We start from the raw sequence: 26,073 nt of genomic DNA, 5'->3' as shown, positions 1-26,073 counted from the left end.
TAATTTGGAGAATACAAAATGCAAAAAACAAAAAGGAGGAAATGAAACGGACCTCTAACCCTACTCCCTCAGAGGTTATGTTAACAGTTTAGTATACCTATTTCCAGTGAAAGCATACTTTTAAGAGGGACTGGGGTGTTTAAAATTAGAAAATTACCTCCATGCTTACCAGATGATCCTAATTCTTGACTTTGCTGTTTCTTTGTTAGCTCACAGAGAGAATAATCATCCTCTTTGTGGTGATCACCAGTCAAGAGGAAGTCCAAGAGAAATACGTGGTGTGTGTTTTATTCATCTTTTGGAATCTATTGGATATGGTTAGGTAAGGAGGCAAAATAATCTCTTAAAACAAAGCCAAGTTGCTTTTCTACAATGCAGCCAGTAATAGCCGCCTACGTTTGGTTACTGTGAATGAGAGAGAAAAACATAACCCCTTTGCAAATTATTTTATCTTGATATGGAAATGTATTTTTAGCGCTTTCCATAATGGGCATATCAGAGATAATGAAAACCTACTGCGGTATTACAAGAGCAAATCAGCGCATTCAGGTTTCCTGCAGAAAACTTGGCAAAACACCAGTTTGGAATAAACCTCACAGCTGTTTGCTAATGAAAGGCATTCCTTGCAATTGCTCTGGTCCATGTGACTCTAACAAGCAAAGCAAGACTTTTATCATATCCCAGTCAGGATTTCCAAAGTTGCTTTCTGTGAGTTCCAGAATATTTTAAATACAGGACCTCATCTCTCTGGGGGGAAAAATGCACCTCCACATGCATTTATTTTTTTATTGAAGTATAATTAACATACGATGTTATATTAGTTTCAGGTGTACAACATAGTGATTGGACAGTTCTATACATTACTCATGCGGTGCTCACCGGGATAAGTGCAGTCACCATCCATCACCATACAATATTATCATAGTATTATTGGCTACATTCCCTGTGCTACACTTTTCGTCTCCAGGATACATTTTGAATACAATTCCAGTGGGTTTGAATGACTTCTTGAAGGTATTTTATGGATTCCTTGGGAATTCTTGAACCTCAGGTTAAGAATCTTTTCCTCTAGATGATCTTCAGTTTCCTTCTATGTCGAAAACTTCTCAGAGATGGGTCTAGTCTTACCTTTACCAGCAGTGGGGTGAACAGTCCCCTTTGCTCAGAGGCTCATCTTGGGGAGGTGTCCTAACTGCGACTTCAGCTTTCACAATTGAGACCTGCCTCTCCCACTTGCAAGGTCTGGATGTGGTTAGGTAACAAAAGAGCCATAGCATTTTAGCTGAGGTTATGTAAATTCTTTGTTTATTGTATTGTCAGTAACCTAGCTGAGTTAAAATATTTCTAAATAATAGGTTGAGCCCCTAGAGTGAGTTAGGATGAACTATTTTGTTGAATTCTTTGTGTATATAATTTGTGTAAGCTATTTCTCATTTTTAACTGATAGTTTTGTAGAGTCGGGGCAAATTCCATGGACTTCTGTAGCCCATGACTTTGCGTTCCTGAGACCAGGAGCCCCGACTGGGACTGGGACTTTCTGATGTCTTGTTCTCTGTTGTGCCCGAATTTCTCAGTGCCTGTTCAGTCTCAGATGAGCTCGGTTAGACCCATTAGAGAACAAAATGACTTAGCATCGGGAGCAGCATCATGATGTCCGGAAGGACTTTTTAACACAGAAGATCTTAGGATGAATCTCACCTCCACTACTTGCTATATAATCTTGGACAAATCACTGAGCCTTTAAAAACAAATAACAGAATTAAGATAATTCATGTACCTTAACATTCACCCTTTTAAAATATAAAATTTGGGGGTTTTAGGGTATTCAAAGATGTGTATAACTATCATCACTAATTCGAGGACATTTTCATTGCATTCAAAAGAAACCCCAAGCCTGTTAGCAGTAAAGTCCCCATTTTCTCCTCCTCTCAGCCCCTGGCAACCACTAACATACTCTCTGTATGAATTTGCTGGCATTTCATATGAATGGAATCATATGGTATGTAGCCGTTTGTGACTGGCTTCCTTCACTTAGCATAATGTTTTCAAGGTTTATCCATGTTATAACACATACCAGTATTTCCTCTTTATGGCTGAATAATACTCCATTATATCGATATACCACTTTTTATCCTTTCTCTAGTTGATGGACCTGCTTTTTGGTTATGAGGAATACTGCTATAAACATCCATGTACAAGTTTTTGTGTGCACAAAGACTTTCATTTCTCCTAACTTAGAAGTGAAATCCCTGAGCACCTAACTAACCTTTCTCTATGAAGTTGGGGAGGAATTATCTTCCCAGCTTACCCTAGAATGACGTTTTTGTAAATGCAAGGACTAGAAATTTGCCCAACCTAATAAAGGCATCTATAAAAAATCTGCATCCAAGTGATTGTTAATGTTGAAAAATGGATGCTTTCCTTCTACACCCAGGAATGAGACAAGGAGGTCCACTCTTGCCACTTGTGTTCAACATTATACTGGAAGTTCCAGCCAAGTTCTGGCAATTGGGTAAGAAAATTATGTGAAAGGCAATCATATTAGACAGGAAGGAGTGAAGTCTCTATTGGCAGGTGATATGATTTTGTATATAAATCATAAGGAATCCACTAAAAATATTAGAACTAGTAAACTGGTAAAGGCCGTAGAATACAAAACCAACATACAAAAGTCAATTGTATTCTATACACTTGCAATGGCCTATCCTAAAATAAAATTAAGAAAAACCGTTTCATTTATAAAAGCATCAAAAAAAAAAAAAGTACTTAGGCATAAATTTAACAAAAGATGTGTAGAACTTGTCCCTTGAAAACTATAAAATATTGTTGGGAGAAATTTAAAAATATCTAAATAAATACAAAGATAACCCGTGTTTATGGGCTGAAGACTTAATGTTGTTAAGACTGCAAAACTCTGCAAACTGATGTACACATTCGGTGCAATCCTTATCAGAATCCCAGCTGGCTGCTTGGAGAGAATTGCGAAGCTGATCTTAAAACTCGTGTGGAAATTCAAGGAACTTAGAATAGCCACAGCAATCTTGAAGAGGAAGAACATGGTTGGACGACTCACACTTCTCAGTTTGAAAACTTCCTACAAAGCAATAATAATCAAGAATGTGATACTGGCATAAGGATAGACCATAGAATAGACTTGTTAGTCCAGAGGTTAAACTCTCACGTTTATAGTAAATTGATTTTTGACAAGGTTACCAAGACAATTGTTGGAGGGCAAAAAGTCTTTTTAACAAATGGTGCTGGGACAACCAGATGTCCACCTGAATGGTCCCTTACCTCCCACAATACACAGCAATTAACTCAAAATGGATCAAAACACTGAATGTAAGATCTAAAATTATAAAACTCTGAGACGAACACGTAGGGGTAAACCTTCATGGTTTTGGATTTGATAGTGGATTCTCAAACACCAAAAACACAAGCAATGAAAGAAAAAAGATACTTTGGACTTCATTAAAAGTGGCCTTTGAACATATGAGAAGATGCTTATCTACTTTTGTACTAAAAAGAAAAATAGGGGCGCCTGGGTGGTTCAGTCAGCTGAGCGTCCGACTTCAGCTCAGGTCATGATCTCGCGGTTCGTGAGTTCGAGCCCCGCATTGGGCTCTGTGCTGACTGACAGCTCAGAGCCTGGAGCCTGCTTCGGATTCTGTGTCTCCCTCTCTCTCTCTCTGCCCCTCCCCTGCTCACGCTCTGTCTCTCCCTCTCTCTCAAAAATAAATATAAAAAAAATTTTTTAAAGAAAAATAGATGCTATTTTTCACTTAGATTGGTAAAAATCAAGTTTGATAACCTGCCATGTTTAATGAAGGCTCACGCTGTTGGTGTATAATACCTGTACCCATAGATAAGCAAATGCAAAACTATTTAAGAGAATACATAAGAAACTGGCATTGGTCACTGCCTCTGAGGAATGGAGTTGGGGTCTTAGAAGGGGAGAAAGATTTCGTTTTCTCCGTGTTTTCAGTGTCAGATTTCTTGGGTTTTTGTTTGTTTGTTGGTTCGTTTTGTTTTTTTTGCTATAGTATGCATTGCCTACTCCAGTAGTTCTCAAAGTATAAACAGATACCTGACCAGTGACACCAGCATCACCTGGAACTTGTTTATAATACAACTTCACAGGCTCTACCTCACATTCCCTAAATGAGACACTCTGGGGAGAGGGCCTAGCAATTTGTGCTTTACCAAGCCTCTGGGTGATTCTGATGTATGCTTAAGCTTGAGAATCACTGCCCAGTTGGAGAAACAAAAAGATGTATGCTGTTTCATCTATTACATCACGAAGGCAGGTGTAAAACTACCCACTGCACCCAAAACGAGATTCTAAGGTCAGTTCTTTTAATTGATCAGACGACAAGGCAAAGGGATGCCAAACACGGACTTAGAAGTCACACCTTTATTTTAAAAATTCATCCCCTAGATATTTACGAGTCTGTCCGTCTTAAAACACCTAGCCATGTGCTCCATAAAATGGGCTTAGCTTCTGAGTGAAATTGAAGTCACTGATCAGGGAAGCTTGTAACTGTAATTCACTGAGGGATAGGAGTTACCTTTTTGTTCACTTCCATAATTATCCATGATCCACCCCCCGAGACAAACCAGACTGACACAGTTCCCTTCCCCTTATTATTAGTTTTTTAACCTCTTCTCCTGCTTAAATGCTAGGAAGTAAAGTTTGGACTTTGCACTTTCCAGTTGTATTTCTGTGTTCAATTACAGTGTAAGCTATTTTCTTCCCTTGTTATTTCCCAGACATCAGCAGGAAATGATGTTGATGAGCTCCTTGTCTCCTTTTAGGTACACTTACAGCATGTTGTCAGTCATAGGAATATCCTACGCTGTCTTGACCTGGCTCAGTCAAACGCTGTGGATGCCGATTTATCCTTTGTGTGTTCTTGCTGAAGGTAAGCAAAGAGTGACTTTGCAGTGTTGCTTACTGACAAAGCAATCTAGTTATAATGGCTCACTAAATTTTTTGATGATTAAATTACTATTTTTGCTACCGCTGACAGCTGACCCAGTGTATCATTCCTGGCACACTTCCCTTGATGCAAAAAAGCCGAGCATTAAGAAACAAAGTTGGAGGGGGCAGCAGCTTTGCTCAGTAGACAAAATATTGGGTGAGGAATGAAGACATCTGAGCACAGGCCCTTAACTTCATTAACTTGTTATATGAGTTGTAACCTTTCAGTGTACTCATCCAAAAGGGGTTTAACATTTAGTGACTCAGTGGTTATGTTTAATGCATAGAAATTCAGTTCCCTCTGGCGGGACTGTCTTTCCTACTTAACTGTCTCCCATGCATCATACTCTGCCAGGAATAGACTCTACCTTTATTTTTATTTTATTTTATTTTATTTTATTTTATTTTATTTTATTTTATTTTATTTTATTTTATTTCTTTTATCTACTTATTTATTTATTTTATTTAATATAATTTATTGTCAAAGTGGTTTCCATTCAACACCCAGTGCTCATCCCAACAAGTGCCCTCCTACCTGCTCATCACCCACTTTCCCCTCGCCCCCCACCCCCCACCTATAGTTTGTTCTCAGTCCTTAAGAGTCTCTTATGGTTTGCCTCCCTCACTCTCTGTAACTTTTTTTTCTCCCCTTCCCTCCCCTATGGTCTTCTGTTAAGTTTCTCAAGATCCACGTATGAGTGAAAACATATGATATCTGTTCTTCTCTGACTGAGTTCACTCAGCATAATGCCTTCCAGTTCCATCCACATTGCTGCAAATGGCCAGATTTCATTCTTTCTCATTGCCGAGTAGTATTCCATTGTATATATAAACCACATCTTCTTTATCCATTTGTCAGTTGATGGACATTTAGGCTCTTTCCATAGTTTGGCTGTTGTTGAAAGACTCTACCTTTAGATCAGTCATCAGTTTCTCAGGGAAGCCTTCCTCAACTTTCTCAACTCAGTCAGTCCTATCCCCCACCCCCAGTACAGCATCATGAATCTGTCTTTTACAAGACCTATCTTGGGTGTAATTAGACATTTGTGTGATTCTTTGATTAATGCCTATTTTCTGTGTAACCTCTGATATCCTTGGGGATATGAGGTTGTCTGTGTTTCCTTGCTTTCTTTCTCTTACATACCCAATATACATGCTCAATAAACACTGAATGAATTACTGAATACAATATAAAGTAAGCTAGTTACTTAGCTTAAATGTAAAACTAAAACTTAAATAATTAATCTGCCTGCAAAAAGCTTGAGGATATTAGGGGAATATATACTTCCTTCTGTAATGGAGTTGGCAAGACTGGTAGGGAACTTTCTGAAACAGACATTAAGAATTTTGAAAACAGAAGGCATAAACAAATTAAGAAAGCATATTGAGATAATTGAGGGAAAATATACAGAAAGAAATTTAACATAAAATGGTGACATTGGTGATAATCTTAAGGGTATACATTATACCCACATGTTTTCTATCTGCCAATGACCAAAGAAAGTTTATATTATAATAAATCACAATAGGTAGAACTTTAAAATGTGTTTTGCTTTCAAAAGAATTACTAATTTTTAGAAAAAACTATGCCAAGAGACTCTAGGGAATACTCCTGAAAATTGTAAAACAAAACAAAACTGAATTACTTATTTCTTTGAGAATGGAGTCCTTCACTCATTGAAACATTTATTAAGTACATTCCTTTGTTGTATCATATGAAAAATACCATAAAGAATATACAAAGGAATAAAGTAGAAATATGACTGATCTTTTCCTAAACATAAAGGATGAATAGCTGTATAGAGAGCTTTTTCATTCTTGTTATTTGGTAATGTTAAGTCTTCTCCTTTCTGGGAAATCCATGTTCCTGTATGTTTGCCATAAAACCTATTTCTTTTGTTGAAATTAGATTCATAAACTTACTGCAATTAAAAAGCAAAGTGTATGCAGAAAGAATCCTGGAAGCATATGTGACAAAACATCAATAATGATTCTGGGGGGCACAGAATATAGGTAACTGTAGTTTTATCTTTATGTATTTCTATATATCTCAAATGCCCCAAAGTATAAAAATACGTAGTTAAGACAATCTACTTGACTTTTGATAACTCCACTATTTTTTAGTAATATTTTTTTAGTTTCCCATACAATAATATAAAAGACAAAGACCAAGTTCTTTAGATAACCAAATCAACTGTTGATACTGATAAAATGCTGGAGACTCAGGTGCAGCAAATGGAAATCTTAGATGGCACGTTTTGGTGCCACCTGCAGATCCTGGGTCCATGACCCTCATCGTGCTCAGGCTTCTCTAACAGCTTTGGTTGCCTGACATTTCCTCGGTCTTAAAATTAAAAAAAATTTTTTTTAATGTTTATTTTGTTTTTGAGAGACAGTGAGAGAGAGTGAGAGAGAGAGAGAGAACGTGAGCAGGCAAGGGGCAGACAGAGAGGGAGACACAGCATCATCCAAAGCAGGCCCCAGGCTCTGAGCTATTAGCACAGAGCCCAACGCGGGGCTTGAACTCATGAACTGTGAGATCATGACCTGAACCGAAGTTGGACACTTAACCAAGTGAGCCACCCAGGCGCCCCCAAAATCCTTTTATTTAAAAGTAATTTTAGACTCATGAGAAGTTACAAAAATCGTGCGTTGTTCCCATGTACCCTTCACCCACTTATCCTAATAACATCTTAACATAACCATAGGACATTATTATTTCATGAAATGTCATAAAATAATCTATATGTGAGATATAATTTCATAGAACCTTCTTCTCTTTATTGAAGTATAACAGACAATGCTATATTAGTTTCAGGTATACAACATATTGATTCAACAATTCCATACATTACTCATTGCTTCCCACAGTAAGTGTAGTCACCAGCTGTCACTCTACATTATTACGATATTATTGACTATGACACCCTATGCTGTACTTTTCATTTGTCTTACTCATTTTATAACTGGAAGTTTGTACTTCTTAATCCCCTTTGTCTATTTAGCCCATCCCCCCCCCAACCACCTCCCTAACTGGCAACCGCAAGTTGGTTCTCTATATTTAACAGTCTATTTCTTGTTTATCTTTTATATTCCACATATAAATGAAATTATATGGTATTTGTCTTTCTCTGTGTATTTCACTTAGCATAATACCCTATCTGATAAGTCCTTTGTGTATTTTGCATATTAAACCCTTGTCAGATATTTCACTTTCAAATATCTTCTCCCATTCACTAGGTTGCCTTTTTGTTTTGTCGATGCTTTCCTTTGCTGTACAAAAGCTTTTCATCTGGGGGCGCCTGGGTGGTTCCGTTGGTTAAGCAGCTCTTGATTTTGGCCCAGGTCATGATCTCACAGTACGTGAGATGGAGCCCTTGCTTGGGATTCTCTCTCCCCCTCTCTTCCCCTCTCCTTCCCCCCTCTCAAAATAAAATGAACAAACAATTTTTAAAAATAAAAAAAATTTTAAAAAGCTTTTTATTTTGATGTAGTCCCAATGATTTAATTTTGGTTTCATTTCCCTTGCCTAAGGAGACATATCTGTAAATATGTTGCTAAGGGTGATGGCCAAATTGCTGCTTATGTTTTCTTGCAGGAGCTTTATGGTTTCACGATTCACATTTAGGTCTCTAATCCATTTTGAGTTTATTTTTGTGTACAGTGTAAGAAAGGGGCCAGTTTCAATCTTTTGCATATAGCTATCCCATTTTCCCAGACCATTTATTGAAAAAACTGTCTTTTCCCCATTGTAAATTCTTGCCTTTGTCATTGATTAATTGGCTATATATGCATGGGTTTATTTCTGGGTTCTCTATCTTGTTCCATTGATCTGTGTATCTGTTTTAATACCATACTGTTTTGATTACTACAGCTTTGTTGCCTATCTTGAAATCTGGAATTAATGTACCTCCGGCTGTGTTGTTCTTTCTCAAGATTTCTTTGTCAATTCAAGGTATTTTGTGGTTCTATGCAAATTTTAGGATTATCTGTTCTAGTTCTATGAAAAATGCTATTGGTGTTTTTATAGGGATTGCATTGAATCTGTAGTTTGCTTTGTGTAGTGTGGATCTTTTAATGATATTTTTCCAATCCATGAGCATGTTTGTGTCATCTTCAGTTTCTTTCATCAGTGTCTTACAGTTTTCAGAGTGTAGGTCTTTCACTTCTTTGGTTAAGTTTATTCCTAGGTATTTTATTCTTTTTGGTGCAACTGTACATGGTTAGTAGTGTATAGAAGAAATGGAACAGATTTCTCTGTTACTTTTGTATCTTGCAAATTTACTGAATGTATCAATTCTAATAGTTTTTCAGTAGAGTCTGTAGGATTTTCTGTATATAGTACACCATGTCATCTGCAAATAATCTTGGTTAACTTCTTCCTTGGCAATTTGGAAACCTCTTATTTCTTTTTCTTGTCTGATTGCTGCAGCTAAGACTTCCAGTATTATGTTGAATAAAAGTGGTGAGAGTGGACATCCTTGTCTTGTTCCTGATCTTAGAGAAAAAGCTTTTTTTTCACCATCGAGTATGATGTTAGTTGTGGGGTTTTCATAGGTGGCTTTATGGTATGTTCCCTCTAAACCCATTTTATTGAGAGTTTTTATCATGAATGGATGTTGTATTTTGTCAAATGCTTTTTCTGCATCCTTTGAAATGGTCCAGTGGGTTTTCTGTTTCATCTTGTTAATGTGATATGACACATTGAATGATTTGCAAATATTGAATCACTCTTGCATCCCTGGAAAATCCCACTTGTTTGCAGTGAATGATCTTTTTAATGTATTGTTGTATGCAGTTTGCTAATATTTTATTGAGGATTTTGCACTATGTTCATCAGAGATACTGGCTATAGTTTCATTTTTTAAACAGTGTCTTTGGTTTTGCAATCAGGCCTTGTAGAATGAATTTGGAAGTTTTCCATCATCTTCTATTTTTTTGAGAAGACTTAAGCACTTCTTTAAATGTTTGGTAGAATTCATCTGTGAAGCCATCTGGTCCCAGACTTTTGTCTGTTGGGAGATTTTGATACTGATTCACTTTCATTACTAATAGTAATTTGCCTGTTCAAATTTTCTATTTCTTCCTGAATCACTTTTGGGAGATTGTATATTTCTAGGAATTTATCTGTTTCTTCTAGATTGCCCAATTTGTTGGCATGTAATTTTTCATTCTATTCTCTTACAATCCTTTGTATTTCTGTGGTATCAGTTGTTATTTCTTTTCCTTCATTTTTTATTTTAGTCCTCTTTTCTGATGAATCTGGCTAAAGGCCATCAATTTTGCTTATCATTTCAAAGGGCAGCTGTTGGTTTGATTGATCTCTTCTGTCATTTTTTTAGTTTACTTTTTACTTTTTTCTGCCATAATCTTTATTATTTCCTTCCTTCTACTTTCTACTAGCTTTGGGCTTTGTTCTTTTCCTGGCTCCCTTAGGTGTAAGGTTAGGTTGTTTGAAAGTTATTCTTGTTTCTTGAGATAGGCCCGTATTGCTATAAACTTCTCTTGTAGAACTGCTTTTGCCATGGCCCAAAGATTTTGGACTGCAGTGTTTCCATCTTCATTTGTCTTCATGTATTTTTTGATTTCCTCTTTGATTTCTTTGTTGACCCATTTGTTGTTTAATAGCATGTTGTGTAGCCTTCCTCTATTTGTGTTCTTTCCAAAATTTTTCTTGTAATTGATTTCCAGTTTCATACTGTTGTGGTTGGGAAAAAATGCTTGCTATGACTTCAATCTTCTTAACATTTTTGAGGCTTGTTTTGTGGCCTAACATTTGATCTGTCCTGCAGAATGCTTCATGTGCACTTAAAAAGAATGCATATTCTGTTTTTTAATGGAATGTTCTGTAGGTATCTGTTAGGGTCGTCTAGTTTAATGTGTCATTCACAGCCACTATTTCCTTGTTGATTTCCTGTCTGGATGACCTGTCCATTGATGCATGTGGGGTGTTAAAGTCCTCTCTTATTGTATTACTCTCAGTTTCTCCTTTTATGCCTGTTAATTGCTTTATGTAATTAGATGCGTCTTTGTTGGGTGAATAGATGTTTACAATTGTTACACCCTCTTGGACTGATCACTTCATCATTATATAGTACCTCTGTCTCTTGCTACAGTCTTTGTTTTAAAGTCTATTTTGTCTAATATAAGTATTGCTACCCTGTTTCCTGCCCCATTTGCCTTGTATAGGTTTTTCCATATCTTCACTTTCAGTCTGTATGTGTATTTAGGTCTGAAGTGAGTCTCCTGTAGGCAGAAATGGATGGGTCTTGGTTTTGGTTTTTTTGTTTGTTTTTTAAATCTTTTCAGTCACCCTATAGGTGCAGTTAGTTCACTTACATTTAAAGTAATTATTAATAGATATGCACCTATTGCCGTTTTATTCATCGTTAACAACACATTGGTCGTTTTCAGAATTCTGTTCCTTTCTTCTCTTGCTCTCTTCCTTTGTGGTTTGATGGCTTGCTTTTGTGTCACATTTGGATTCCTTTCTCTTTATTTTTTTGTGTGTCTATTGTAGGTTTTTGATTTGTGGTTGCCATTGGGTTCAAATATAACATCTTATATGTGTAATGGTCTGTATTAAGTTGATGGTCACCTAAGTTTGAACACATTCTAAAAGGTTTTACTTCCCCCTCCGTGTCTTATATAAACGATGTCATATTTTACATATTTCCTTTTTGTGTATCACTTAAATTTTATAGATATGATTGATTTTACTATTTTTGTGTTTAAACCTCCATGCTGGCTTTATAATCGGTTAGTCTACCACCTTTACGGTGTGTTTGCTTTTTACCTGTGAAACTTTTCCTTTTATAATTTTCTTCCAGTTATGTCCTAGAAGCAGTTCTTGCTGCTTTAAAAATTCACTCTATATCACTACTTTTTGCCATATCAATTATTATGGTTGAATAATAATTGGTGTGCGCGTCCTTGGATTCATCTTTTTGAGGCTTTATGTGCTTCCTGAAGCTGGATGTCTCTTTCCTTTCCCAGATTAGGGAAGTTTTCAGTTATTTCTTCAAATAATTTTTCCTCTCTCTCTCTCTCTCTCTTCTGGGATCCCTTTAATGCAAATATTGTTACTCCCAATAATGCTGAGTTCCCTTAACGGATGTCATTTTTTTTCTTCCTGCTCTTCAGCTTGCTTGCTTTCCATTATGCTGTCTTCCAGATTGTTGTGTTCTTCTGCATCCTCTAATCTGCTCTGGATTCCTTCTGGTGTAGTTACTTCATTTTTTGAATGGTTCAGCTCTAACTGGTTCTTTTGTATATTTTCTCTTTGTTGGAGTTCTCATTGAGATCTGAGATCATCTACTCTTTTCTCACACCCAGCGATTATCTTTATGACCGTTACTTGGAACTTGTTATCAGGCACATCAGTTACCTGTTTCATTTAGCTCTTTTACTGTGATGTTGTTCTTTCCTTTGAGCCATATTCCTCTGTCTCCTCATTTTGTCTGTGTTTTTGTGTATCAGGTGAGTCAGCATCTCCTGGTCTTTTTTTTTTTTTTTTTAAATGTTTATTTTTGAAAGAGAGAGAGAGAATGCGAGCCCGTGAGCATGAGCAGGGAAGGGGCAGAGACAGAGGGAGACACAGAATCTGACACAGGCTCCAGGCTCTGAGCTAGCAGCACAGAACCTGACGTGGGGCTCAAACTCACAAGCTGTGAGATCATGACCTGAGCCAAAGTCAGACGCTTAACCGACTGAGCCACCCAGGTGTCCCTGCATCTCCTGGTCTTGAAAATAGTGTCCTTATGTTGAAGAGATCCTGTGGCGTCCTGTAGCACAACTCCACCTTGGTCTTCAAAATCAGGAATGTCCCCTGTACGGGTTGCCTATGCCCTACTGTTATGGCTGAGCTGCAGTTGCCTTCAGTGCAGCCAGCTGCTATGACCCACTTTGCCAGCTTCGGGCACACGGGGCAGGGTTTGATCCCTATGGTATTGAGAGGGCTGTTTGAAGCCTCTGTAACTAGTTGGTGGGTAGACCAACAAGTGTAATTACTGGATAGTACAGTGCTCCTATATTTAATTTTTGAGAGACCTCCATACTATTTTCCACACTGGCTGCACCTGTTTATATTCCTAGTAACAGTGTAAGAGGGTTCCCCTTTCTCTAGACACTTGTTATTTCTTTTCTTTTTTCTTTTTCTTTTTGTACTAGCCATCCTGGCAGGTGTGAGGTGATATCTCATGATTTTGACTTGCATTTCTGTGATGATTAGTGATGCTGAGCATCTGTATGTCTTCTCTGGAGAAATGTATGTTCATGTCTTTATGTTTTTGCATTGCATTGTGTTTTTGGTGTTGAGTTGTAGAAGTTCTTCATGTATTTTGGATGTTAATGCCATGTAAGATACATACCTTGCATTCTCCCACTCAGTAGGGTGCCTTTCTGTTTTGCGAATGGTTCCTTTCACTGTGCAAAATTTCATTTTGGTGTAGTCCCAATTTTGCTTTTGTTGTCCTTGTCTGAGGAGACCTACCCCTAAATATGTTCCTAAGGGAAATATCCAAGAGTATAATGCCTATGTTTTCTTCTAGGAGTTTTGTGGATTCAGGTTTCACATTTAGGTCTTTTATCCATTTCGAGTTTATTCTTGTCTATAATAAGGGGTCCAGTTTCATTCTTTTGAATGTGGCTGTTCAGCTTTCCCAGCATCATGTATTGAAGTGACTGCCTTTTTCCCATTGTAAATTCTTGCCTCCTTTGCCATAGATTGACCATAGAAGCATGGTTTATTTATTGGCTCTCTACCCTCTTCCATTAATTTTTGTGTCTATTTTTGTGCTAGTACTGTTTTGATCATATCGGGTTTGTTGTACACCTTGGAATATGCAGTTGTGATACCCCCAGCTGTGTTCTTTCTCAAGATTGCTTTGGCCAGTCAAGGTCTTTTGTGGTTTCATATAAACTCTAGGATGATTTATTCTAGTTCCATGAAAAAATGCTATTGGTATTTTGATAGGGATCATACTGAATCTGTAGTTTGCTTTGGGTAGTATGTCCTTTTTTTTTTTTTATGTTTATTTATTTTTAGAAAGAGAGTAAGCGGGAGGGAGAGAATCCCAAGCAGGCTCTGCACCGTCAGTGCAAGCCTGATGCAGGACCTGAATTCACAAATTGCGAGATCATGACCTGAGCTGATGTCAGACACTTACCCGGCGAAGCCACCCAGGCGCCTTGGGTACTGTGGACATTTTAATGATAATTCTTCTAGTCCACGAGCTTGGTATATCTTTCCATTTGTTTGTGTTGTCTTCAGTCTCTTCCCTCAGTGTCTTAACAGTTTTCAGAGTATAGATGTTTCACCTCCTTGGCTTATTCCTAAGTATTTTGTTTGGTGCAACTGTTAATGGGATTGTTGTTTTCTGAATTTTTCTTTCTGCTACTTTATTAGTATATAGAAACGCAACTGATTTCCATGTGTTAATTTTGTAACCTGCAACTTTCCTGAATTTGTTTGTTTCTTCTGTTTTTTTGGTGACATCTTTAGGATTTTTATGTACAGTATCATGTCTTGTGCAGTGAGTTTAACTTCTTCCTTTCCAATTTGGATGCCTCTTAGTTCCTTTTCTTGTCTGATGTGGCTAGGACTTCCAGTACTTTGTTGAATAAAGTGACAAGAGTGAACAGCTTGACTTGTTCCTGATCCTAGAGGGAAAGCTCTTAGTTTATCACTACGATTTTAGCTTTGGGTTTTTAATACATAGCCTTTATTATGTTGAGGAATATTTTCTCTAAACCCACTTTGTTGCATTTTTATCATGAACAGATGTTTTGTCAAGTGCTTTTTTGTCATCTATTGATTGTGATTTTTATCTTTTGTTGATATGGTGTATCACATTGACTGCAAATATTGGACCAACCTAGCATCCCCATAGTCAATCCCACTTAATTGTGGTAAATGGTCCTTTTCACGTATTGTTGAATGTGGTCTGCTAATTTGTTGAGGATTTTTGCATCTGTGCAATAGGGATAATGGCTTGTATTTAGAGGGAGGGTGGTAGTCTCTTTGCTTTTGATGTAAAGGTAAAGCTGGCCTCATAGAATGTATTTGGAAGCTTCCCTTCCTATTTTTTTTTAGAATCGATTGATGTGAATAGGTATAAACTCTTCTTTAAATGTTTGTTAAAATTCACCTGTGAATCCAGTTGGTCCTGGACTTCTGTTTGGGAAGTTTGTAAAGTATCGATTCAAGGTTGTTTCTAATAATGGGTCTATTCGGATTTTCTATTTTTTCCTGATTCGATTTTGGAAACGTGTTATGTTTCCAGGAATTTCTTTCTTCTAAGTTGCCCAATTTGTTGGCATCGAAATTTTCGTAGTAGTCTTGTAATCTTTTGTATTTCTGTGGGTCAGTTTTTATTTCTCCTATTTTCCGATTTTAGTCTCCTTTTTTCTTGAGGAGCTTGGCTAAAGGTTTATTAATTTTATCTTTTCAAGGAACCAGCTCTTGGTTTCATTGATATTTTCTTTTTTTAAGTCTCTATTTCATTCATCCCTGGTCTGATCTTTATAATTTCCTTCCTTCTTCTAACCTTGTATCCTGCTGAATTTTAAGGCTCCCAAAGATTAGCCCCACTGGATTTCAAGGCCACATGTCATAGGGACTCGTTCTCACGGCAGTCCCCCAGTGCCAGGGCCCTCTGCGGTGGTTCCTTACTTCCTTGCGCTTCCAGGCTTGTGGTGTCCCCTCCGTTTGTGGTTAGTCTCACTAGGGTTTTGGTTTCCAACCACATCTCCACCCCTCCTACCCTGTTCCATGTGGCCTTCTCTCTCAATTCGCTGTGGAAGGTCTGTCCTGTGTTCAGGACGTTTTCAGAGTTGTGCAGATGTAGCTGTTACTTCGGCGTGTCCATGGGTTGAGCTGAACTCAGGCTCCCCCTACTTCACCATCTGCTCCCTCTCTGAACCTCCATCTCTTTATCTGACCCCAGCCTCCTCCCTCAAACTTCTTTAGGCCACCATTTCTCCCAGAGTTGCTCAGAAGTCTTTATAAGTTCTACTAGTGGGTGGGGAGGAAGGAGGAGCTATTCGAAGGCCAGTTAAGCTGAGGAGATGTTGAGTGAAACCAGTTTCTTTGTTGCAGAGCTTTTCAGAATCTCTACTGCACTGATAGGCGTTTTGAAACTCCAAGGAGAGCAACCGTATGCCACATTTTTCGGATTCATCAACCTATCCACCCATCCCTATTAGTGGCTAAGGAGACAAGTATTGGGGGATACCACTTTAAGAAACATTGTAAACTATTTCTCTGTGGGCACAGCCAAGTGTAAAATGAACAACAACAAAAAAATTCAAGTCACACCATTGTCATGGTCTTGCCAGTTTAGTCGTTCACATTTCTTTGTTAAACTGTAGCTTTAGCTGTGGGATTCAGCAGTGGTCACAACCGTCATTATAAAATTCAAAATATCCATACACACGCACACACACGCACACACCCATCCCTGTAGCAGTATGAGAGGAAACTCACAATTCTTTCTTTCTTCTTTAAACAGCATTTGCCATCTATCAGTCGCTGCCTTATTTCGAATCATCTGGCACATACTCCACGGAGCTGCCTTTCGACTTAGCCATCTATTTCCCATACGTGCTGAAAATGTATCTCATGATGCTCTTTATAGGTAAGTGGCTTTTGTTTTTGCATTCTTCCTGTGCTTTCTGGTTTGTGTTGCTATCTACCTTAGCAGAAAGGTCTGCAAACACGGGAGAGGCAGAAAAGGAACCCCGGCATGATGGACTAGATCTTGCTAGTAAAGCACCTCGAAGTTATAATGCTTTTTGCAGGACATCACAAGATCAAATATATCACTGTTTCACCGTATAAACACGAACAGTTTCCGTAGCAGGTAACATACCTGCAGTTGTAGGAAATGTAGAAGTTTGACCATGGAGGGACGCCTGAGTAGCTCAAACATCTGACTTTGGTTCAGGTCATGATCTGATGGTTTGTGAGTTCGAGTCCCGCGTTGGGCTCTGTGCTGACACCTCAGAGCCTGGAGCCTGCTTCGGATTCTGTGTCTCCCTCTCTCTCTCTGCCACTCCCCGGCTCATGCTCTGTCTCTCAAAAATGAGTGAACATTAAAAAAAAAAAAAAAAAAAGTTTGACCATGGACATAGTGATCTACAGAGAAAACACAGATGTCAAACGAAGCAAGCTTGGCCATTCTGGTTTTCCCATTTATATCGATTTTGTTTCCTGTTTGTTTGGTTTTATGTGCTAGCGTTTCCCCAGCAGGCAAGTGGGAGTAGGTGCTAAAAACACAAGAAAAATGTGTGGCACAAACACTTGGAGTTGAGAAAATTTAACTGGCAGAGGACTTCCACGATTACGTTTCACTCTCTGCAGCTCTAACCTTCCCCAACCCCCAAGAGAGTTGTTACCTTCCGGAGGTAATCATTATCAGACCTGTAAGAACAACGCATCAAAGAGAAGACAGATGCGACGCTTGCGGGGGGGTAGAGAGAGCTACCCTAGGGAAAGGCAGAAACGAATCCCTTGCCACAAACCAAACGGGACAGCAGAGTATGCTTTCCTTCCCTTTCCGCAGAAGATCTGGACCCTGGGTTAAGTGTTCCTTCTCTGGGTCTCCCTTGCAAGTGTCTTGTCCTTCGACTCCACGCGGCACTCCGACTGTATTTTAAAACCACGGTTCTTTCCAGGGAAACGCTTGGTGAACCTTACTTACTTCTGCCCCTCCCTTCTCCATGTTAGGTATGTATTTTACCTACAGTCACCTTTACTCAGAAAGAAGAGACGTCCTCCAAGGCTTTCCCGTTAAAAAGAAGAAAGTGTGAAGCACGGCGCTCTGATGTGACAAGAGAAAAACCAGGCTTGTGGATTCGCTGCAGTAAACGGCACCGTGGCGGAAAAACACCTGGTACTTGACAAAAAACCCACGACGGGATTGCTCTCCTCAAACTTGAGACGTATCACGGTCCTCTCTTATCCTCGCATGTTTTCAAAACACGTATTCTGTGCAAGCTACTTCACCAAAGCTGTGGGTTTTATACAAGTTAAATTTACGTCGTGGGAAGCCTGATTATTTTCCTGTAAGGTTAACGAGACACAGGAGAGGGACTGGGATAGACTCCGTTAAATTGAGAAACCAAAGGTGTGAGCCGGAATTGTATCTGTTTACGTCTCTCTACATTTCTTTTCACTTCGGAGTTCCCAGATAGCAAGTCTGCAGGAGGGCAACGATGTGAAATATGTTTTGCAGTTGTCCAGGAAGACGCTGTATAGACAGATGCCCCGCCATCGCCACGGTTAACACCATTTTACACATGAGACACGCTTAGGAAATGACACGTTTTCCAAACCCTGGAAGAATATTCACTAATATTACACAAGGTACTTGGACTTCGATCCTTAAAAGAGGACCCTGATGAAACAGAATAGATCTTTGATAAATATACAAATAATGCCCCATATTTCTTTCCTGAAAAAAAAAAAAAATGAGGCCATATCCATACCTTATAGGGACATAAAAGGTACAAAACTATAATAATAATTTTGGAGGAAACAAGGCAACTAAGAACTAGTGATGTTTCAGATTAATGAATTATTATTGCTAATTACTATGTCATCCCTTAGAGTTTTGAAAACTTTTGAAGATCTAAAATATTTGTGAATAATTGACTAATAGCATCATCTCTGTAACACTGGTATATCATTCACTTTTCTTGAAAGAATTCTAGAATCTTCTGATCCAGTAACCATAGAAAAAGGGAACTAAACATTTTGTGACATAAAAACCAGGTAGTAAAAACGTAGTTACAAAAAAATTGGTAATCTCATTTCCACTGAATAAAACGTTTAAAAAGTTGAGCGTCAATAAAGATAATTGCTATCTTTACAAATTTAGTATCCTATTTGGAATCTCAAAATAAGTATAAAAGTGATCCTTTTAAAAATCTAGATTTTGTTTGTAATGTTGCTTATTTTAAAAAATTTACTGAAAGCTCTAGCGTAGGAAGAGAACAGAATCCCTCTGCAAACTTTGGGTGATTCAGTCTAGCTTCCTCTCAATTAAGATCGCTGAAATACTATTTACATCTAGAATCACTGAAGAGCAGCGTTGTAACAATTAGAGAAACTACATTTTGTTATTAAATAATACTTTAATTTCTAAACCAAATGACCTTAAGAACCTGCGTACTTCTTAAAATAGAAGACTGAAAAGAAACACAAGGAAATTTAGAATTATGGATTGACAATTTCAGGTCTCTGCAACAATTGAAACCAAAATCCATGACTCCTTTGGTGACCCAGTCACAGTTGTTCTTGTGGTTGGTTGCCTCTATCCATAATTGAGAGAAATATTAAATTTCGTTAGAGATTAGCAAAAATAAGGATGTAATTTTTCCTTCGCCACGTTAAGAAACCCAGCCAGTAAACATCTACCTAGTCAATTGGATATGACCCAGAATGCAAAGTTGATTGCTTTGGCTATTTTAACTGTGTGTCCATCAAATCTCTATTTCATTTTGTTCGGTGTTGTCAAATGCTCAGTTTCCCAAATCTAATACATATAGATGAAATAGGAAACTATTAGATATTTTAGAAGCAGAACACGTAACTTTTAAGATGACCTTTCTTTGGAGTTTTCAATGCCAAGTTCCAGTGCTTCAAGTTCCAAGTAACCCCAGCTAAGGTGTAGTAAGTAATCAACAGCACCGGGACCTCCGGAGGGGGTGGGGGATAAAACTGCTCTGAACGAAAACGCTGCAGAGCTTATTTCATCACTGAGCAGAAGTCTGCCTGAAAAACATCACATGCACACTGTAATATCATCAAAGTCCCTGGGCCTTTCCTTTATCAAAGTAGTGACTGAAAAGCAGTAACACTTCTTCCAAACATATCCATTCAGTATTAATGCATTTTCTTTTCTTCACTTTCCAACACTCTTACCCTTGTCTGACGTTTTTCTTCAATAAACAGATTGTTAGTAAAAGGAGTTGATTCTTAGTTGCTGCAAACGCGCAAACGCGTCTACATTCATTCAAGAAACAATGCTGTGGGGTGCCTTGCACACTGTAGGCGTAAAATTATAAAACCTTTATCAGGCTTCCTGCAAACACATTTGTTACTGAAGAATAAACCGCATCTTCCTGAAGTCCCTAAAAGAAGTTAACCCTTTTGTTTTAGTATATACCTTATTCTGCCTACCTTGAGCAAGCAAATTTCGAAAGAATTTGCATTTCTCTCGAAAGATGATGTAGCTATAACATCAATATCCAAAATGTTTCTGCAAAGAATCTTATGTTTATATACAAAGAAAACAGTCACGTTTTATTGTGCTAAAGTATTAAAGTGATTTAAAATTAAAACGTGCTAAAAAATTATCTCCCCTTCCCCCAACATCGTCCTCTCCTTTATTTTTGCTTTGTAAACATTACGTTGTTTTTCCTTTGTTCGGGTAACTTTTACTTTCTATTTCTGGGCCTAATTGCTGCGCTAACTTTGATATGGCCCTTTTTACCAGGGTACCTTTTCAGAGTATGTTTCAGGGAGCAACAGTCCCAGAACTAACCAGGGTACCGCCTAGAAGGCAGATTCCAGGGTGCCCCTGGGAGCCAGGAACCTGCATTTTGCCAGGCTCCTCAGATGCACCTCTTGCACACTAGAGGTTGAGTCCAAAGTATTTCAGCTTTGGACAGAAAACCGCTAATAAGAACTTCAATAAAAGCCACCATGCCACGTAGTTCTGTTTTTAGAACCAAGACGATGACATTTATGTTTAAAGGTGCTACCCGGGAATTCATTTATCTCTGGTAAGGGTGGCTAGAGTTGAAAAATCTCATCTTAGGGGAACTGTCAATTCCCTCTGAAAATCAATTAGTAAGACCATGTCTTGATTCATCAAATGTAGGTGCCTACCGCGTGCTTTGTGGTATTCAGCTGAGCCACGGGATCCAGTGAGAATGTGGCCTGGAAGTAAGAGCGGTCGGTGGGTAGGATTTGAAATCCAGCTCTAATGTTTACCAACTGAATGCCCCTGAGTTCATTTCCTGCCCTGGCCAACACATGAAGTATGGTAAATTAAACCTTTTTAAAATATAAGCAGCTATACAGAAGTAGGAAATTTGTCACATGCTTTCCCGGATGCTTTAAACTTATAAGATGGTTCACTGATTGACATTTTCTGAATCTAAGTTCCGTGAAGGCAGGAATGTCCTGTCTTACTTTGTCCCCCAGGACCTTATATGGTGCCACATAGTACTCATAATTGTGCAGCTCAGACTTTATAGATTGCTACCAATACATCCAGAAATAGACATTTTAAGAAATGTATCAATTAGGTGATGTTTCAATTATATTTGATTCGTCTCAACACTTCATGTTTAGAAGACACATGAAGTTTTTTAAAATTTATGTTAGTACCCTTTCTTAATGGGCTACTTGCTTTTAGAATGTTTTAAATTTGTTAAATTTCTATGATCTTCCCAAGTCCCAGTGCACATATGGTCAAGCATTAGAGCTATTTTAGTGAAACCTATAAAAGTAACATTTCTATTACCTTTGAGAATTTGTAAAGCATATTTTTGTATTTGATCCTTACAACTACTTTGTGAGGGAAGTTACTCCTTGTATTCAAGAAATAAAACCAAAGTCAGGGAATCATCACTGTCACTCTTAGTTTCAGATCCAATAATTTAGCTGGAAATTATTTCATACGTCCCTTATGTTTGACAAGAATCAAATGATCTTTAACAAGTTACATGCATATTCACAACTTCATAATTACTATATCTTATACATTCAAAAAAAAAAAATGAGACCTTAGTGTTTCCAGGATCAGAATTAAGTATTTAAGTACAAAAACACATTACCTCATCCAGGACCAACGCGACGATGATACACATTTACACATGAAGATGACGCCGTGAGGTGTTTTCTCCAATGGGAGGAGGAAGGATGTGAATTATTGCAGCCCCATTCCGTCCCCGGGTCCCATCTGAAATGCCTGCAGCCAGGAATGGGCTTGTGGGGTGGAGATATGGACTCACCAGACACCTAGCCTACAACTCTGGCTTTAGCGAAGGCCACAACGTCCAAACCAAATGATCCGACTTCCCTTCTAAAACGGCAATTTACAAAAATGTTTACCGAAAGTTTAAAACGGCTTATTTTCAGAGTTACCGAGTTACTTCAAGATAGCAGCGGAGTTCCTAACAAAGTCTTACTATTATCACAGTATCGTTATCTTTGGTTGAAATCATGTAGTAGAAATTCGGGCGGTCAACTTCAAAAAAGATTAAGAACCCTGTAGTTAGTTACCATGGAGTCATTACATTACAAATAAAAAAAGATAATTTTAGGCACTTGCATGGATGCCAACATCTGCTCGGAATGCACACTCTTCAAATCAAGAGTCAGAGTGTTTGGATACTTCTGAGACACATAATAAAGCTTTCACCCCACAGATTAATTTGTTAGGATATTCCAACATGCTATTTGTCTTGGCAACTTGTGATTTCGAAACCCAACAGAAGATAACTTGTAAGGGAATATTTCCTTTTGTATATAGTTTGGAACATCTGGTCTGAAAAGGCAGAGACTTCTGTTTTCTAGAGAACGCGAGGCATCCTGAGGGACTAGCCTCCTTCTGACCTGAGGTCACACAGGTGACCAACAGAAAGAGTGTGCTCATTCCAGTGGCCTTAGATCTTGAGATTTTAGAACCTTCAGATTTTCAAATTTAGAATCTTACATCTTAGACCCTTCAGAGGGTACCGTGATTCGGAAAATCCCACAAATGTGCAGCTCAAGACTGCTGAAAACAAAACGGGGGTGGAGTGGGGTGGCGAGGGAAGAATGGATACAGATTTATTTCTTCCATTTTGTACTCTTCTGTTCCCCAAGGGCCCGAGCAGGGGACAAAGTTTGAGATCAAAAGGGCAGCCTGGATTTAGAAGACCGGGTTGATTCTTCCTTCCCTCTCCTCCCGCACCAGCAAGGGCTGCCTGCCGATTCAGGGCGGAAATGCAGACACCCTCAGTGTCCACTTCCTCTCGCTGTTCTTGACTGCCACCCACGTTTGCAAGCTGGCCCAGGAACTCAAAGTCCCTTAACCCACAAAGACCCATTCCTTTACAACTCCTAACTTCCCAATTTCAGCAGCTTATCAACATGAGGTAGTATCCTTTTTTCGTTCTTTTTTTTTTTTTTTTTGTAGTTGACAATGTTGTATTAGTTTCAGGTGTACAATATCGATGTTTGACCCTTCCATACATTACCCAACGTGCACTCCCGTTGAGTGTGGTTACCATCTGTCACCATTATTTCAGTATTACTGACCGTATTCCCTGTGCTTAAGGGTTATTTCGTTTCTCTGGTTACAGCAATCGATATTAAGCATGAACGAGATTCAATCCTTGGTAGGAGTTTTCATCTTTTAAAAAAAAATTTTTTTAATGCTTCATTTATTTTTGAGAGAGAAACAGAGCATGAGCGGGGGAGGGGCAGAGAGAGAGAGGGAGACACACAATCCGAAGCAGGCTCCAGGCTCTGAGCCCGATGCGGGGCTTGAGCCATGAACCGTGAGATCATGACCTGAGCTGAAATCAAGAGTCAGACGCCCCGACCGACGGAGCCACCCAGGCACCCCAGGAGTTTTCATCTTCAAGTGGATGCTGATGCCCTGATACGGTAGAACGAGCACTGGATCTGGGGTTTTAGGGCCCTGCTAATCTATATATAGCTCTGCCTCTCATTTGATGTATTTGCTCCATTTCAAAATAGAAATGCCTCTTCACACTATTGTTGTAGGAGTGAAATAAGATCATACAAGTGGAGGTTCTAGTGAACTTACAGTATGGCACCTAACAACAGATATTAGATGAATTTCAGTCTCTGGTAGGAAGTATAAGAAAGTGTATGCAGTGGGAAGGCAAGAGAAGCTAGCTTCTCACATAAAACTTTCAGCTTCTGCCCTCAAATTCATTTCCCTCCAGCCCAGCCTCTAAGGAAATAGTAAACACGAAATATCGGCAACGCAGGTGAATACTACCCGAGGGCCCGTCTCGCCTTCCCCTTTTCTGAAAGCATCTCGGCACCTTATTGAGGTTCGGCAAAAAGAAAGAACGTGAATTACGAAGTGAACCACAGATATCCGGAACCTGCAATCACAAATCCATATATTTGGAAACTAAACTCGTGGAGTTATTTTTAACCTGAGCAGGAGGGAGGTTGACTGGGTGACGACATGAGCGCACAGTATGTCAAACAGGAAGACTAAAAGTTCCCCGGTGCTTGTAAAGAACCGGCACTGATATGGCATGGTACACACAAAGGTATATTATCACTCCGGGGGGCACAATGTTCATCCCCAGTGATGCCACGTATGTATCCATCAGAACATACAGAACATGATTGGTTAAAGGCGGCTTTGATTAATGCCCGCATGAAGGAAAAATTATTAGCAAGCAGATCACAATGGAAATGCTGCCTGATTCTCAAGCCCTCGAGTAAAACGCCGTCCTCAAGGACATTGTCACATAACTTCATTTATTTGTCATTAGGCCACCAGCCACCCTGCTTAATTAAAGTAGAGATTTGTACTTATAAAAAACATTGTTCTTTCAAAAAGATATATTTTTTAAATGTTTATTTCTTTGGGGGTGGAGAGCACACACACACAAGTGGGGGAGGGGCAGAGAGAGAGAGAGAGAGAGAATCCCAAGCAGGCTCTGTGCTACCAGTGTAGAGTCCAACCAACATAGGACCTGATCCCACAAACTGTTAAGATCATGACCTGAGCTGAAATCAATAGTCAGAGGCCCAACTGACTGAGATGCCCCTCAAAAAGATTTCTATCCAGCATTCCCTCATCTTTCTCCTGGAGGAAACCCGGTTTAGGTATGACCCAGGCCAGGTAGATTGGGGTACCCCACTTCCCACGTCCATGTTGTTCGGGGACTCACATGTGATCCAAGCCCAACCAGAGTCCTCCCCATGCTGCTCCTGTCATACCTATGGGCAAGGACACCTTTCCTTCCCTTTGTGGTTGCGGGCAGCCGTCTTAACAACTGTGTGGCGTGATCACGCGCCCTAATGGCATTGTTTGCCTCACCGAGCGCAGCTGACTGAACCTGATCGGATCTGCTCTTGAACTTCTTGGTTTGTGAGCCCTTGTTTTCTTCTTTGGCTGGAGCTTTTTTAGATCCGGTAACTTTCAGACTGCATTCAAGAGACCCAAGCGTAAGAAAACTATAGCCACCACTAACGAATCTGAGTTAGCTAATGTTCCACTCACACCAGGCTTATTATTGATAGGCGGCAAGACTGTTTTCTCAATAAGAAAACTTGAAGTCAACGACTATCCTCCAGAGACTTCGAGGGAAATCGATGGTGATGTCACTGTCACCACCATAAGTTTGGTTTTGCTAGCAAAAGCTTCCCCATGCCTTAAAACAAAGAAGTCACAGGCACAACATTCACAGGATTATTTTACTGGAATTTACGGGGGAGAGGACGATGTTGTCCAATTTGCACAGAGTAAATCTTCAGATTGAACGCCTGCCAAATAAAGGAAAATTCAAGTTCTTGTTTCAGTCCCAACTGGCCTGGGTACGGAAGCAATGCCCGCTTCTTCTGGTACGTGTGAGTCAAACTGCCAGTTATGTCTCCACCTTTTCGTGACCCTTAACTCTCTGCGTCAAGGCTCAGCGACCCCAGACACGAATTCTGGAAAAACTTCTTCCATTTCTATGGTTTTCCTCATCCATCTGAGGATGTTGCCGGCTATCACAGAACTTCACCAACCATACGCTCTGGTCCATACGGCTTTCTTCTTAAACTCTGGGAGAATTCTCAAGGACAGCAGGGTGGCTAAGGGGACAAAAAAAGTGAAGTGTGCTGTTGCATGTGGTGAAATGCATTCAAAAAGGTCATTTGCTTATTTATTTTTAACTGTTTGTTTATTTGAGAGAAGGCACGTGTGTGAGCAGAAGAGGGGAAGAGAGAGGGGGTGGAGGGAGAGAATCCCAAGCAGGCTCCACGCTCAGTGCAGAGCCTGACGCAGAGCTCGATCTCACAACCTCAAGGTCACAACCTGAGCCAATATCAAGAGTCG

At 39.2% G+C, this 26,073-nt stretch overlaps 2 protein-coding genes across 4 annotated transcripts in view; one reads left to right on the top strand and one right to left on the bottom strand.

The window, feature by feature from the left end:
- Positions 1–19,421, top strand: part of HACD4 (3-hydroxyacyl-CoA dehydratase 4) — a 36,975-nt gene extending 17,554 nt beyond the window's left edge. For both annotated transcript variants that reach the window (XM_042965281.1, XM_042965282.1), the window contains exons 4-7: positions 210–322; positions 4,816–4,922; positions 16,492–16,617; positions 17,709–19,421. In XM_042965281.1, coding sequence (XP_042821215.1) covers positions 210–322; positions 4,816–4,922; positions 16,492–16,617; positions 17,709–17,791 — 429 coding nt within the window. In that variant the 3' untranslated portion in view covers positions 17,792–19,421. The remainder of the gene's footprint in view (positions 1–209; positions 323–4,815; positions 4,923–16,491; positions 16,618–17,708) is intronic.
- A 6,009-nt stretch (positions 19,422–25,430) lies between these two features.
- Positions 25,431–26,073, bottom strand: part of FOCAD (focadhesin) — a 319,129-nt gene continuing 318,486 nt past the window's right edge. For both annotated transcript variants that reach the window (XM_042965277.1, XM_042965280.1), the window contains one exon: positions 25,431–25,829. In XM_042965277.1, the coding sequence (XP_042821211.1) occupies positions 25,756–25,829 (74 nt within the window). In that variant the 3' untranslated portion in view covers positions 25,431–25,755. The remainder of the gene's footprint in view (positions 25,830–26,073) is intronic.

This window comes from Panthera tigris, chromosome D4 (genome assembly GCF_018350195.1).
Source record: "Panthera tigris isolate Pti1 chromosome D4, P.tigris_Pti1_mat1.1, whole genome shotgun sequence".
Lineage (NCBI taxonomy): Eukaryota > Metazoa > Chordata > Mammalia > Carnivora > Felidae > Panthera > Panthera tigris.
Note: the sequence above shows the minus strand (reverse complement) of the source record. Positions and strands in the feature narration are given on the sequence as shown.